This window comes from Lonchura striata, chromosome 20 (genome assembly GCF_050655825.1).
Source record: "Lonchura striata isolate lonStrDom1 chromosome 20, ASM5065582v1, whole genome shotgun sequence".
Taxonomy (NCBI): Eukaryota; Metazoa; Chordata; class Aves; order Passeriformes; family Estrildidae; genus Lonchura; species Lonchura striata.
In genome coordinates this window covers 8,643,560-8,657,994 of record NC_140722.1, presented here as the reverse complement: position 1 = coordinate 8,657,994, position 14,435 = coordinate 8,643,560, and the positions used below count along the sequence as shown (strand labels likewise).

General features: G+C 50.1%; 2 protein-coding genes and 1 long non-coding RNA gene across 7 annotated transcripts in view; 2 read left to right on the top strand and 1 right to left on the bottom strand.

Annotated features, from left to right (window-relative positions):
- Positions 1 to 3,597, top strand: part of LOC110468983 (uncharacterized) — an 11,673-nt gene extending 8,076 nt beyond the window's left edge. The window contains exon 3 of the long non-coding RNA XR_002465174.4: positions 59 to 3,597. This is a non-coding gene — a long non-coding RNA (uncharacterized LOC110468983). The remainder of the gene's footprint in view (positions 1 to 58) is intronic.
- Positions 1 to 13,261, bottom strand: part of RAD21L1 (RAD21 cohesin complex component like 1) — a 17,473-nt gene extending 4,212 nt beyond the window's left edge. The window contains exons 1-9 of one of the 5 annotated variants that reach the window (XM_085557764.1): positions 13,002 to 13,261; positions 8,738 to 8,812; positions 6,949 to 7,078; positions 5,360 to 5,459; positions 4,340 to 4,446; positions 3,782 to 3,982; positions 3,057 to 3,158; positions 1,953 to 2,063; positions 722 to 951 (exon numbers count right to left, since the gene is read on the bottom strand). In XM_085557764.1, the coding sequence (XP_085413890.1) occupies positions 722 to 951; positions 1,953 to 2,063; positions 3,057 to 3,158; positions 3,782 to 3,982; positions 4,340 to 4,446; positions 5,360 to 5,459; positions 6,949 to 7,078; positions 8,738 to 8,791 (1,035 nt within the window). In that variant the 5' untranslated portion in view covers positions 8,792 to 8,812; positions 13,002 to 13,261. Of the gene's footprint in view, positions 1 to 721; positions 952 to 1,952; positions 2,064 to 3,056; positions 3,159 to 3,781; positions 3,983 to 4,339; positions 4,447 to 5,359; positions 5,460 to 6,948; positions 7,079 to 7,231; positions 8,109 to 8,737; positions 8,813 to 13,001 lie in introns of those variants that run through there. The other 4 variants (XM_085557768.1, XM_085557766.1, XM_085557765.1 and 1 more) reach the window with 4 other exon arrangements.
- TMEM74B (transmembrane protein 74B) lies at positions 11,459 to 14,435 on the top strand. Its single transcript, XM_085557839.1, has one exon. The coding sequence runs from the start codon at positions 13,031 to 13,033 to the stop codon at positions 13,517 to 13,519; it is 489 nt and encodes a 162-aa protein (XP_085413965.1). The 5' UTR covers positions 11,459 to 13,030; the 3' UTR covers positions 13,520 to 14,435.

Genomic DNA, 14,435 nt, shown 5'->3' with positions numbered 1-14,435 from the left:
CAGTATTATAATTAGGTCATGCTGAAAATTTGCAATTTTTTTTTTGTTTGTTTTTAAGCAATAGCCTTCTGCAGCTCCAACATGAATTCCATGAAAAAAACATCTTATGAGCAGCTTGAATCATTTTCAGCCAGTAAGGAAGGATGAAAGAAAGAAACATCTGCAGTTTTCATCTTCTTAAAGAGCAAGTTGTAATTCTGCAGCTGGACTCTAAGTGGTGAAGCTGCACTGCTGCAGTGAACCCTTCCAAATCCATCAGCAATATTCCACTAATAATGAATGACATACCTTTAAAGTAAATATAAACAAAAGATATCTCAAATTTATTACAAAGAGTAAATAAACCAGAAAACAATACAACAAAGGAGAAAGTATAAAAGAAATGGACAGAAAAGTAAAATATTGTGTCTCAGTATAAGATCAGTCAGGCACCAGTGTGTGAAATGAAACATCAACTCTCGTGTTCCTTTTGTAATTTTTCACTTGTTGGAGCACAGAAGGTTAAGGCTGTGACCCCACAGAAGAAACAATTAGTGGTGAGTGTGGACACCATCAGGTGTCCAGTGGACCAATCTGCAGAGCAATGCTCAGTGCACACCTGCAGTCAGCTCCAAGTTCGGATCAAACAGAGTCTGCAAAACCTCTCTCAGTCAGATCCCAGCTCTGCAAAAATCCTGGAACCTACACAGTGGCATAGACCCCACAAGGAACTGATCTTTACCTTTTGCAGCTGAGCATGAAGCATAGGCTGTGAAGAATGGGACAGGAGTTTATCCACAGCTCCCCACTCCTTCCACATCATCATTTTCTTGGTTGGGGGAGCGAGGTCCAGTGTGCCCAGGAGGTCTGTGTAGTTGGTGATCTGCTTGTAAATGGTGTGGCAGCTGAGCTCCTTCTCTACATCCACCAGCAGCTTCCTCTTTTTTTGTTTTTTGTTCCTCTGGGTGACAGCTACATAAAGCAAGTATTAATAACAAGTCTTAAGTTCAATTCCTAGGACATTAAGCACACAAAAAAACCCCAGTGAATCAACCTGGCTGCCAACCTTCTGAACACTGCCTAAACTTGAAAATCAAAGTACAAGTGCACAGGCCACTCCTTCAAAAGTATCTACAAAGTTTTCATTCTTTGTACTCTTTTGCTGGAATTTCCCTTATATTTAATTGTGGAAGACAAATTACTCTTTTAATAAAGAGCTGTGTACAGGACAACTTCATGAGAACACAACAAGACTGAATAATTTGTCTTTAATCCATCAGGAAGTTAGGTGCTCTAGGAACTGCTGATGCACTCAAGAGGTTTCATTACCTCATAATTAATATCTGTATTTGTCAGTTTAATCATTTAGCAATTTTATCAAGATGTAAACACAAAAGAAAGACATAGATTAGTTATATAGCCATAACTTCCTGGATATTATTTGGGCAGGCCAGAAAATTCCAATATTGTAAATATTGCTGTCAACATGAGCTTGCTTATTCATAAAGAGCCACCAATGTGATAGGGGACATTGAGGTTTCCTCTGCAGAGGAAATGTAATACTCTTCACTTTGGATCTTGTTAAAAGTTCACAAACCAATGTTTTCCAAAAGCTTGAAAGTTTTAGGATTGTGATTTTAAATATAAAAGTCACTGATGTGTAATTGGCAATTAAAGTTTTTCAGGTGAATCTTCAGTACCACCCTCGAGGCCAAGCTTGCAATGCTACCAGAGCTGAAAAGCAACAAAACTTGACTTCGTACGTGGAAGAAACTGCAAGCAGAAATTCGGGCAGCTGAGATAAATAACCTGGCACTGGATTTGTATAATATTTACTGTAAAAAGGAACTCTGACAGCAGGAGCAGATGAAATCTAAGGTGGAAATAATATATATTGCAAGTATTTTCACTATTGAGAAGCAAACCAAACCTAGTTAATGCAAACATTCATCAGAAACTGATCAACTTCTGACCTGTATCATCAACTGGCTCAAGAACAAATCCTTCTTCCTGGAGCAAAAGCATTGTCTCATTCATTGTGTGATTTACATCCTTAACAGTGGTGTCTGCACAGTTGGACTCAACTGCAAGAAAACCCAGCAAATAATCCAAATTTAAAAAAAAATTACAATATGGACTAATTTCTCAATCACACAACAGAGAATGCTACCAGACAAAACCAGTAAGAAATAAGAACCTGTGGTTTTGTTTATAATCTCATTTATGTTCACCAGTTCCATCTCATACTCTCATACTCTACACTTCCCTTCACTGATCCCAGAACGACCAGGCTGCAGCAGAGACAGAAGAAGAACTGATCTGGAGAAAACCCACACAACAGAAAGTGTTTAGGGGCAAAGGTGTTTAGTTTCAATCCCTGTCTGTTTCCAGTTCCAGGCAAGTTCATGGCAGTGTGGACATCTCTGTCAACAGAAAAGGAACAAGTAGCACCAGCAATAGAGCAAGGGGAGGCAAGAGCCATTCTATCCCTTTAAAGCTGTTCCAGAATTCTCTGTTTTAAACTAACACTCTGATGGGGAAGTAAGGATAGCAAAAATTAAGAGAGCAAAATTTTCTCAGAAATAGTTATCAAAGTTTAATTTCTTTTATCAGCATCAAACCAAAAGAAGATTAACAACACCTTTATGAGCTACTTAAGTGTCATTTGGTGCAGAAATATGAAGCCAGAAATAGAAGCACAGAATTGTTTCTGTTAGAAAAGGCCTTTTAAGCTCTTACTAGGAAAGTTCACTGTTACAGGACAGCCTTATTTAGGTTTCTTTCCCCCTCAAAAGGGACGTCATGCTGCGAGCAGCAGGGTGGACCAACAGCATATCCAACAGGATGTCACATGAAGGTGTTTCTAAGCAATATCAAATCACAAATCTGGAATCCTTAAATCAAATAAAATTATCCTAAAATGGTGGATGAAGCAGTTTAGGGGGAAAAAAAAGGAAAAATAAATGAAGAAAGGAAAAAGGCACAAGGATACTACAAAAAGCTGAATGTGAGTGACATTAGGCATTAACACAGGAACAGAGGGTTTATGTGAGATGGAGCAGACACTGCAGACTCACTGGCTGTGCTGTTCTCTGGCAGATCTTGTGACAAAGGATGTGCTTCCTCCACATCAAGAATGTCTTTATCTAGGACATTTTGCTCATCCCTCAGCAGGATTTCTTAAATACAAAGCACATAATTTTAATCATTCTAAGCCTTAGTAGTCATGAAATAGCCTCATACAGCCTAATGTTAGTCCAGGTTAATACTCTGCAAAGAAAGCAAGCTCAGCTTCCGCAGATGGCCGTCAGTGGTACGGCTGTCTGCAGCAGCACACAAAAGAGAGGATTAGTCCCATGTTTGAGATTTCCACCTTTTTACCTTCTTTTTTTTTTTAATATGGCCTTGATAATGTTAACAGGTATCAATCTGTAAGGTTTACATAAATGCTCGAAGCCATAATGATGTAGAAACTACTTTGCTGCCTTTGTTATTACAGCAGAAAGGATAAAAATACTGCACTATTTCACCTGTGAAAATAGAAATTAAATTGTTACATATTAAGCATAAATGTAATGCCTATAGTTCTAAAATAATGAAATACAGCCTTTACACCAATTTGACTTGGCAGTGTCTAAGTAATCATAGACTTAGTGACAGGTAGCAAAAAATATTTATGAAAACAACAAATAGCATAGAATCTGTTTGACAACAATCGCTTTGGTGCTATCTTGACTCTTTTCCTGTAAGAATAAAAATATTTGGAAAGGAACTGATTCTGTTTGCCTTTGGCAAACCCTACCAATCATATCTGCAGCATCCTCCTCATCCCCAAAATGGTCATCCTGGAAGGAGTAAACATCTTCGTGCAGAACATCTTCGTGCAGCACAGATTTGTCTCGGCTGGTGCTGGCTGAGTTGGGATCGGCCACCAGACTGTTACTGCTCGTCAGGGCACTGCCGTCAAAGAGGCTCTGTCTCCTCAGCGCTTCTGCTTCTTCATCTGAGGGAACACACAATTCCTGATCCCTCATCTGTGTGGGTTTTGTAAACCCCAATGTATCAATTTCCTAATTTTTCAAGTAATTTTTAAAAGACTGCAAGACATCGCATACCTCAAATGGAATAAAGACTAAACAATGTTATCTAGGAAAAGCAGGAAATGTTTGATTTGGTTCTCAGTCTCTGACACCAAATGATATTGCTTACACAAAATTTTAAACCTAAGACAGTGTGATAGGCCAATCAGCAAAAGCATGAGACAAATGGACCTTTAATCACAGGTTTTTCACATGTGGAAATGGCTCACATAAAACACACTTCCCCTTATGAAATACTTCCAATTTTCAGCTTCTCTCACCAAAGTTTCTATCACAGAGAAGTATACTGCTTTCATAATCCTCTGTAAGTGTGATTTCTTCAGCTCTGCTCTGATTCAAGGTAAAATGTTCAGCAACATCAATAGCTCTGATGAAAAAAATATAAAAATATAGAGTGAACTGAAACTCATTGAGCATTCGGCTGGAATGTCAAAACTTGTTTCTACACAGCCTTAAATCCTGACATTTTATCACAAGCCCCCATATTTTTCCACTCCGGTACCTACCAGACCCTCATCAGAAGGCAACTCATTAGCGAAACATCTTTTAAATCGAATTACACAACTCTTTGGGCAGGCAGAAAAGGCACCTTTACAGAGTTAGCACACTGAGGCACTTGAATAAAGTGTATTATATTGCAGCTGTACTTACAAAATAATAATCCCATCATGATCCCATCAAACCATATTTATGAGGAGGAACAGAGCAACCCTCAGTGGAAATCCCTTGTCCTGGACTTTTGGGGCATCAGAGCCATCAGAAACATGACTTGGCCTCCTGGTTTTTATCAGTTTTCTACATTAATGCTGCTTTGTGCCAAAAAAGCCTAAGAAATATGCTGGCTTTTTCTCAGGAGCTAGGCTGACTATTGCTGATAAAACACCCCAGCCCCAGAGAGCAGTGGAGCAGAAACAAAATGAAGTTACCCAGTGGAACAGTGCAACACTGTGTGGGTTACTGGCCACATCTTTCAGGATTAATACTAATTTTTATCTCTTCTCTTGAGGTTCAGAAAGCTGTTTGTATCCTTCACTCAGACAATTTAAAATCCTGAAGTCTAAGTTCAAGACATTATTCCATTGTGAAGGTCTGTTGATTAAAGGACTGAGGAAAACTACCAAAGCACAACGCCTGTGGCTGTAGCCTTGTAAAGATCAGAATTTAGGAGAATTCAGTTATTAAATCAAAACAACCCAACTGAGCCTGATCAGATAACACCAAGTATAACTTTTACTTCCAAAAATTCTAAAAGAATGAATAAAAACTGGGGAAGCATTTACTTTACATCTGGTAGTTGTGCTTCAAAATCATGAAATTCTTCAGGTAATGTAATGGACTGATAAGCAGCCTCAAAGTTCTCTTCTGGAAGGTCAAGAAGCCCTGAAATAAACAGACAACATAACAAAATAAGTATCAATAAAATAAAAGTAGTGTTCTCTCCCGAGTAGGTATAATAAGCCTATAAACCTGTCAGGAGGGGCTGCTGCCATTCTAAATCACAGAAAGGTAAAGCTTAGGCACTCAAAAGTGGAATTTCAGTTTCCATGTCCTTAAGATAATCTATTTCTTACAGATACATACAAAAGGGTCTGCTGCAACAGGACCTGAAATATTTAAGTACTTGTGCTGGTGAACAGCTGCTTTAAGTCCCTGGAAGGTTGTCCCAGCTGAGACTGGGAGACTCCAGCCAGAGTATTTCACAACACTGCAAATGAACCACTGTGTTTTCCTTTCCTCTGCTCTGTCTCCATAATACTGTTCTCCAGCATCAAATAATTATGTACTCAGATTGCCAATTACTTGGGTATCAGAGGGTCCTGGAAAATTTCACATGAGGAGGGACTTCTCAAGGTCATCCAACCCAACGATTTGTTTAGAACAGGGTTAATTTCAAAGTCAGATCACTTTTGACTATTTCTGTTGATGAAGATTTCACAGCATCCCTGAAAAGCCTCTTTCAGCATTTTACCACTTCTGAGATTATTCTCCCCCCTTCTGTCTAGGTAAAGTCTCTGTTGCAGCAGTGGTGACTGTTGTGTCCTCTTGAGCTGTGTGGTGCTCTCCAAGTTGCTATAGGATCTATCTCCAAAATAGCCACCAGTTGTGGCTGGCAGATTTCAGTTGCATATTAAGGAAAATTTCTTCGCTAAAACGGTTTTCAAGCCCTGGCACAGGCTGCCTAGGGTAATGCTGGAGTCACCCTGGAGGGATTTGAAAGACGTGGTATTTGGGGACATGGCTTAGTGGTGGCCTTGGCAGTGCTGGGTGAACAGTTGGACTGGGTTTTGGAGGGATTTTCCAGCCTAAATGGTTCTGTGATTCTATAATTCTGTGATCATATCCTTGAGAATAATGCAGAGTAATTATTCACTATTTTGCAAACAGGCCAGGTCACAAAGCACATTAAAACTGGCAGTAGACATTGGTGTTCTCAGGCTTTTTTTTAGACAACAGTGCCTCCCATTTATTGCCTAAGTATAACAAACACAGTCTGTTGGAAAAGGCTCCAGTCATCTCAGCTCCCTTCTCCCTGTCTACATGGCTAGAGCTCAAAACACACTGTCAGGTCTGGCACTGACACTGTTAGACATGTTGTTGGTGTCATCAGAAATTAAAATTAATTATCTAGCAATGGAGGCTGAACTCAAGCATCTTCATGTAAGCCCACTTAAGATACTGCTTCTGTTAAGGGAGTAAAAGACCTGAAATAGCACTAAATTAAGCCAGACTAAACACCAGCAGTAGGTGCTAGCATGTTCGGTTTACTTTGGGGTCAGTAATGTGTATTTAACAGAAATATCTAAAAATTAACTTGTAAAATGAGAGTGGTACAGGACACAGATGAAAAAACACTGAATTTTGTGTATACCTGGACGAAAGGCTGTCTTCATCTTGGTCAGAGCTTCACTGCAGTCTCCCAAGAGGTACTTTGCTTTCCTATTGTAAATCCGCACCACCCCCAGGAGTAAGTGTCCAGAGGTTCGCAGAGCTATAGAAAACTGTGAGGATTTAAATTTAAGAAAAAAGTTGTTCAGGAGTTTGTGTGTTTGGCAAAATTAAAATACTACACAGAAGTAACAGAGTTCTCTACAAGAGACCAACACCTCCACCCCAGGACTCTCCAGGAGATCCCTCCTCATGCCACAGCCTACCTTTGGGGAGACGATTTGTTGTATGGTGGCCTCTAAATTGCACTCAAAGATATGTGCCTTGGTGAGCTTCTTCTCCCAGTGGGCAGCCAGCCAGATTTTGGCCAGCGGCCCCCGCTTGTTGATGAGCAAATGGACGTAGAACATGGTGCCTGGCCAAAGGTCTCAAGGCAGCCCTGACAAAATTCCCTGAGCTCTTCCCGTTGCAACAGGAGATAGGTCCTGGGGCACCAAGAGGGATTAGGGATTTAATGGAATCTGAGGAGATGGGGGACCCAATCGGGTGCTATGGGGAAGGGGGAATTTAGTGGGATCTGAGGGGATGGGGGGACACAACCAGGCACTGAAGGGGATGAGAGGATTTATGGGATCAGAGGGGACAGGGTACCCAGGCAGACATTGAGGGGATGTGAGGACTTAGTGGGATCCAGAAGGTCTGGGATCACCCGGCTGGGTGCTGAGGGAATGGGAGAACCCTGAGAGCACTGAGGGAATGAAAGGATTTAGCGGGACCCTCAGAGGGTGGGTGGGGGGGATTCGGCGGGATCCTTAGGGGATGGGTCAGGGTGGATTAATGGTGCCTGAGGGGACAGGGAGAACCAGCCAGGTCCTGCGGATTTAACAGGACCTGAGGGGATGAGGTGTCCAAGTCGCTGAGGGGACAGGGGGCCTGAGCAATGCCAGGAGGGACGTGTCGGATTTAGCGGGATCCTGAGAGATGGATGGGCACAGCCGGCCGCTGAGGGGCTCGGGGGGATGAGGAGCCCCGCTCGGCTGTGCGGGACCGAGGGGATCCGCAGGCGCGGAGGGGCTCGGGGGGATGAGGAGCCCCGCTCGGCTGTGCGGGACCGAGGGGATCCGCAGGCGCGGAGGGGCTCGGCGGGATGAGGAGCCCCGCTCGGCTGTGCGGGACCGAGGGGATCCGCAGGCGCGGAGGGGCTCGGCGGGATGAGGAGCCCCGCTCGGCTGTGCGGGACCGAGGGGATCCGCAGGCGGGGAGGGGCTCGGCGGGGCGGGCGGACCCTCCTCAGGCCTCAGCCGAGCGCGGGAAGGCGCCGCGGGGGTTCCCCACACCGAGCCCGCCCTCGGAGCCGGTGCGGGCAGCGCCGGCCGAAAATCCGCGCCCAGCCGCCACAGCTCCGCACAGCCACGGAGCCCTCCTGCCGCTGGAAATGCCCCCTCCTTCCTGGGGCTCGCCAGCAATACCCACACGTGCCCGGGAACATGTTGTCGCACCCCTCATTTTGGGTTCATGAGAGTGGAGAGCAACCTCACTCTCCCCATCCATCTGTCCTTCTTCCTCTCCTCCCTTCCCCTCTTTTCTTCCCCTCCCCTTCTCCTCCCAATCGCTTTCACGCTTGACGTTCTAAGAGCCCGCTTGCAGACACCGCCCCATCTCTTTCTCTGCAGGTGAGCAGCTCCTGCGTGGCTCCAGACACGTCTGAGAAAACTCCCTCGGTGAAGGAAATTTGCAGAAGGAAACAAAAAAGCCAAACAGAAAAACAGAACCTCAGATTGGACCTCTGTGCAGGAGGGGAAAGCGAGAGGTGCACAGCCATCCATCGGTGTCAGCTCCAGCCACCCCTGAGAGAAGACAGTATGTTTGCACACTTAGGTGTCACCAGCCAGGAAAAAAATAATTTGTCACCCTCTGCTTCGTGCTTTCCATGCTTTATATTCAGGCAGAAGAAGCGAGGCTCCCGTTGCTCCCAGGCACAGCCCGGAGCATCAGCTGTTGCCATATCACAAGGCACCTGAGGTTTTCCCTGTCTCCCTGGTGTTAGCTGAAGATAACAAGATCTTAATTATCGCCAAGAAAGTGCTGAGCCTCATCCCTGTACTGCTCTGCATCTGGTCATAGTGGCAAGCAGGGCTCCAGCTCTCCAGCTGCCTTTGGGCTGGGGCTCAGACATTTGGGGAAGGAGAGGGATTTTTGCTATAAACCATCCTTGGAGTGGTGTATCCCCAGCAAGGACTTGGAGGAACCTCCCACGAGCCTCAGAGGAGGATCCACTGCTCTTCCAGGGCACCAAACCTGTCTGGGAGCTCCATGCCCTGCAAGAGGGGAACCACCCTCACTCATGCCCACTGTGCAGCTCCAGTCCTCCCCAGCACCAAGGCTCATGTCCAGCCCTGTGTGCCTTGCTGGTGGCAACAGCTCCCAGGAGCAGATTCCTGGATCAGAACCACCCCGCTCCCCACCCCCAATCCACGGGGAGGACTGGGATGTTGTGTCTGGGGTACACAGGGACTGGCAGTGACAGGCAGGGAGGCTGTGATGTGCTGGACATCTCTGGTCCTCCCAAATTGCTGGATCTCTTGGTGATGTAGAGCCAACTCCTGAGTTGCCTGGCTGATTTTTCCCTGACCTCTGAGTCACCTTGAGCTGTGCTGGCTGCGAGCGCTCACTCTGCTATGGGATGCTGTGAATGCTAAGGAGGCAGGAATTAAACTTCACCTCGGTAGTGAGGCTGAATAGGGGTCAGCACTGCCAGTGGGCACCAGACAGCTGTGCACTCCCCAAAATTGAGCTGTACTGCACAGGGCTGTATTAGGGAACAGAGCCAGGTCCACAGCCTGTCTAGCTCCAGCACATTCCTGCTCCTGCTGTCCTCTTTTGCCTGCCTGAGGCTCCCATTTGCTGTCCCTCTCATCCATGTTCAATCATTTAGTCTGCAGAGTGACATGTTCCCATCCCTGGTTCCCTGTCTGGCTCCTTCACCCTATTCCATCTCCCAGACTCCTTCCCTCCCTCCTCTTTCCCTTTCTTTCCAAGTCGTCTGTCTCTCCCCTCCAGCACTCCTGCAGTTTCATTGTGAATTTTGGCAGTGCTCCTTCTGACCTTGGCTGTCTCCCTCCTCTCTTTACTCCTGCACTGGCAGCACAGATCTTGACTGTCTCAGTTTCTCCTCCTCTTCTCTTAGTGCCAGCACCTTGGGGATGGAGTGGCCTTTGCCAGTCCCCATCCTCATGCTCACCCACTCAGGATCGGGCTGGGGAAGGTGTTTGGGCTACCTCAAGGTCCCTTCAAAGGCCTGGGGTCCTCTCCAGCTCCCATCCAGCAATGGCAGTGGGATCCTGGAGCAACACAATGCAAGCAGCAATTGCCAGCAGGACACATCCCTCCCCCTCATCCCTCACAGATGGCCTCTCGAGCATTGCTGTGGGATTGGGGTGCAGGAGCAGCCCCCCGGGCAGCATGGAGCCCTGACCCCATGGCAGGCTCTGCCCTGTCCCTGTGTGAAGGCAGGTGGGAGCCACAGCATGAGTGCCTCTGGCTTCTGCCCCAAAAATCCCCATCCTGGCCGGACTCCTGGCCTTGGCATCCCTGGGTGCACGGACAGCCACAGGGCTTGGGTGCTTCAGAACAGAGGGCTTGACCACAGCTCTACTCAGGAGCAAACTGGTGGCAGTTCTGTCTTCCCAGGGAATTTGGTGATGGTGAGGCAGCAGATCTGCTCCTGCCCATCTGTTCACAGTGATATGCCAGCCTGCTCCAAATCCATCTTTTCCTGCTGATTTGGGACAATCTGTGTCCCATGACCTACTTGTCTCCAAGCATCTCCTGCCTTCCTGCGGAGTGGGTTGGTACTAAAGACTCTCTAAATGTAGTTAGCGTGTCAAGATGCACTTCCATTTATTTTTAATTCTGCTTCTTTCTCAGCCCACTTCTGGCTACATCTCTGGGGACACTTTGCTGGGAAGCCTCTGTGTTTCATAGAGTCACAAAGTCACAGAATGGTTTGGGTTGGAAGACACCTTAGAGATCATCTCGTTCCAAGCCCCCTCCCATGGCAGCTCCATGCCCCTGCTGCAGCTCAAACACTGAGAGATGCCATGTGCTGGTCTTGAGTGTTCCAGTCAGCATCATGGATAGACACTGCCTGGATAGGTGCTGAGCCTGGATCGTATTGCACTGTCCACCCTTCAGGAAACACAAACACACTTCTTTATTTGTGTGGCATGCTCTAAAACTCTCTGACCCTTTTTTACCCATTTTAGCTGTATCTGACTCCCTGCCCTGTCGTGACACAGGTGGCAAGAGACTCCCATCTGACATCTCCACACAGAGCAGTGGCCAGACACTATGGATAACGCATAGCCCACTGTAGCTGCAGAGGAATGCACTGTGTGCGGGGACAGGGTTCAGGACATGATGAGGACAGGGTGCAGGGCACAGGTGGCATCCCTGCAGTCCCAGTACAGAGGTCACCCAGCACCCACAGCACTGGGTGTGCTTGTGGAGATGCTGGAAGCATGTGAAGGTGTTGAAGAGAATGGCAAAGTGACGGACAAACCTTCCCAGCAGCTGTCAGCAGCCCACCCACTATTGCTTGGGAATGATATCCACATCTCCAGGCACTGCTCCAAATGTGGGAATAGACCACGTCGTATTAACAAACGAGGGAAAGTGTGTGGCTGCCAGCAGGTCACTTCTGGGGCACGTGCCTGGGTCTGGTGCCAGGTCAGGGAGAAGAAGAGTGCAGGCACTGACATGAATGCTCTGAGAAAAGTGGAATAAATAACTTGCGTGTGTGAGAGAGAGAGAGAGAGAAGGAGGGCATTATCCCACGGGACTGCAGTAGGATTGTGGTGGAACCGCAGGGGCCAGGAGCTCCTCTGTCCCAGGCTGGGGCATATCATACCTGGCCCAAACCCAGGTCAACTCCCACTTTCCCTGGGAATTTGGGACAGGCTGGGCAACATCCATATGGGACCTCTCCCTGCTATCTTTGACGCTAGGGATGCTCATGCTGCAGCCCCAGTGTCCCCAGCCCAGCTCCAGCTCGGGTCCCACAGGGGACTGCTGGTTGTGGGGGGCACGTCCTCCAGGCAGACCCCACACAAAACCTCCCGTGCTGCTCTGTCCTCTCCAAAGCCCCTCCCCACGCAGTCTCCCGGGGACCCCTCGGGGGGTCCCGGCTCTGTCGAGAGGGGTGCACAGAGGGGTCTCTGCTGCCCAGGGTACGTGCACAGCAGGTGCCGGTGTGCACCCGGGCGTGTGCATGTGAGTGCATGTGTGTGCCTCCCGTACGTGTGTGCGTGTGCGTGTGCGTGCGGCGGCCGTGCGCGACCGCAGCTCGGGGCACCCACCGCCCGCCCCGCGGCGGCACCGGCACCTGCCCGGGGAGCCGGGGAGGCGGCGGGGGTAGGCAGCCCGACGCGGGGGACCGGGAGGGGAAGCGGGGCAGCTCGGTGCGGGCATCGGCGGGGAGGGCAGACCGAGCGGAGAAGCGGGAGCGGAGCCCGGTGCACGGAGCGGGGCCGCAGCCCGGTGCGGAAGCGGGGAACGGGAGGACAGAGAGACCCCGGCGGGAGAGGAGGGCCCGGTGAGGGGCAATTTAGTGGAGTCACAGGGACACAGGTCCCCACAGGGAGTTTCAGACAGATTCGAGAAGGTGGGTCGCGCAGTGGGAGACTGGTTTGGGAGGGGAGAGAGCCAGGTGGGACGACTCGGTTCGGAGAGGCAGGTGTCGGTTCAGGAAAGGGAAGCAGCCCGGTTTGGGGGTTGTCTCCGGGGAAGGGGGACAGTCCGGTCGGGGTCTCATCTCCGAAGGTTGCCCGGTTCGGCTAAGAGAGATCCCAGGAGGCGGAGCAGCCCGGTTCGGAGACCTGCGGGGTGGGGCTGGTCGCCCGGTCAGGGGAAGCGACTCCGGGAAGGGGAAGCATCCCGCCCTCGGGGTTCGGCTCTGTGGTTTGGGGAAGCATCCCGGTTCGGGGACCCGTCTCCGACCCAGAGGAGCATCCCGTCCCGCTTCGACCGCTCGCTCACCTTCGGCCGCGCAGGCCGGCGGCGGTTCCATGGCGTCCCCGCGGGCGGCGGAGCTGCGGAGCCCGGACGAGGCGGCGGCCGCGGGTGCGGGGGCTGGTGCGGGCGCGGGGGGGCCGGTGCCGGCGGGCCCGGGGCTGGCGCTGGCGCTGGGCTGCGCCCTGGGCGGCGCGGCGCTGGTGGTGCTGGCGGGGGCCGTTCCGCGGGCGGCGCGGCCCGACCCCGCGGTGCCGGCGCGGCAGATGGAGCGGCTGGAGGCTCGGGCAGCCCGGCTCCGCGCCCGCCTCGACCGCTGCACCGTGGCCGGGCTGGCGCTGCTGGCCCTGGGCGGGCTCCTGCTCGCCGCCCTGCTGCTGGCCGCCGCCGCCGCTCGCCGCCGCGCCCGGGCCGCCCGCCGCACCGGTGGCACCTATGGCTCGGTACGGCTGCGGCTGCGGAGGTTATCAGCTGAAGGGACGCGGGCGCTGCTCGAGAGCCAGCTGAGCCCCCCACCCCAGCCCCCCGAGGGGCCCGGCTCCTAGCTGTGCAAACCCCAGGGACCCCCCGCCACTGGCAGAAACGGGGTCCCCTTGCTGCACTCCAACACTGATACCATTGGGTGAAACTTCGCCTACACCAGCCTTCAGCCACCATTCTCACCTCCTTGAACCTTTCTTGAATGGTGCTCTGACCCAACAGCACCGGACTGATGAGGCTTTGGGGTATTCCACCAGACTGCATGGCCCTGGCCTGGGTTGTTCCCCACCACCAGCACTGGGACCGCATGGTCTTGGGACCTTTGGGACCTCCTGTCAGCTCCTCAGCACCTTCCTGGATGGGATCCTGCCACCAGCATCATGGCAGGGGCACAGTCAAGGCAGCCATGGGATTTCTGTGCCATGGTCGGTTGCAGCTTGGACTGGATGTGAGGCTGAGCTCCTTCTCACAGCCAGGACCTGACTGCTGTTCCCTACAGATCAATTTCTGCCATCAGTTACTGTTTGTAGCAATAGTTTCTGTAAAACTCTGGCACAGAGCTGGTGCTCGCACTGCTTTGGGCAGAAGAGGAGGCAGCAAGCCTGCCCATCACCTGTGGGGTGAGGTCCAGCCCCCTGCCAACCCCCAGCCCTCACACCTCACCAGCTTCTTTCTGCACAGCAGGACAAAGGCCAGGACACACGCCTGCACCGTGCCAAGCATCCCACTACCACCAGCAGCCCTGGAATGGCCTCCTCAAAAACTATGGTGCTCTGAACAGAGAAAGTGGATGATTCTCAGTGCCTCGAGGTGACGTGGTGGCCGTGTCCCATGCTGGCCTGGCAGTGCTGCTGCTGGGGTGTCCCCACGCTGGCCTTTCTGCTGATTCAAGGGCCTTTGTCTGTGGTGTGAAGGCAAAATTGCATCTCGGGAATTAAACATGAAGCGTCATTAAAGCACAATGTTCTGTGGAAAGAGAAA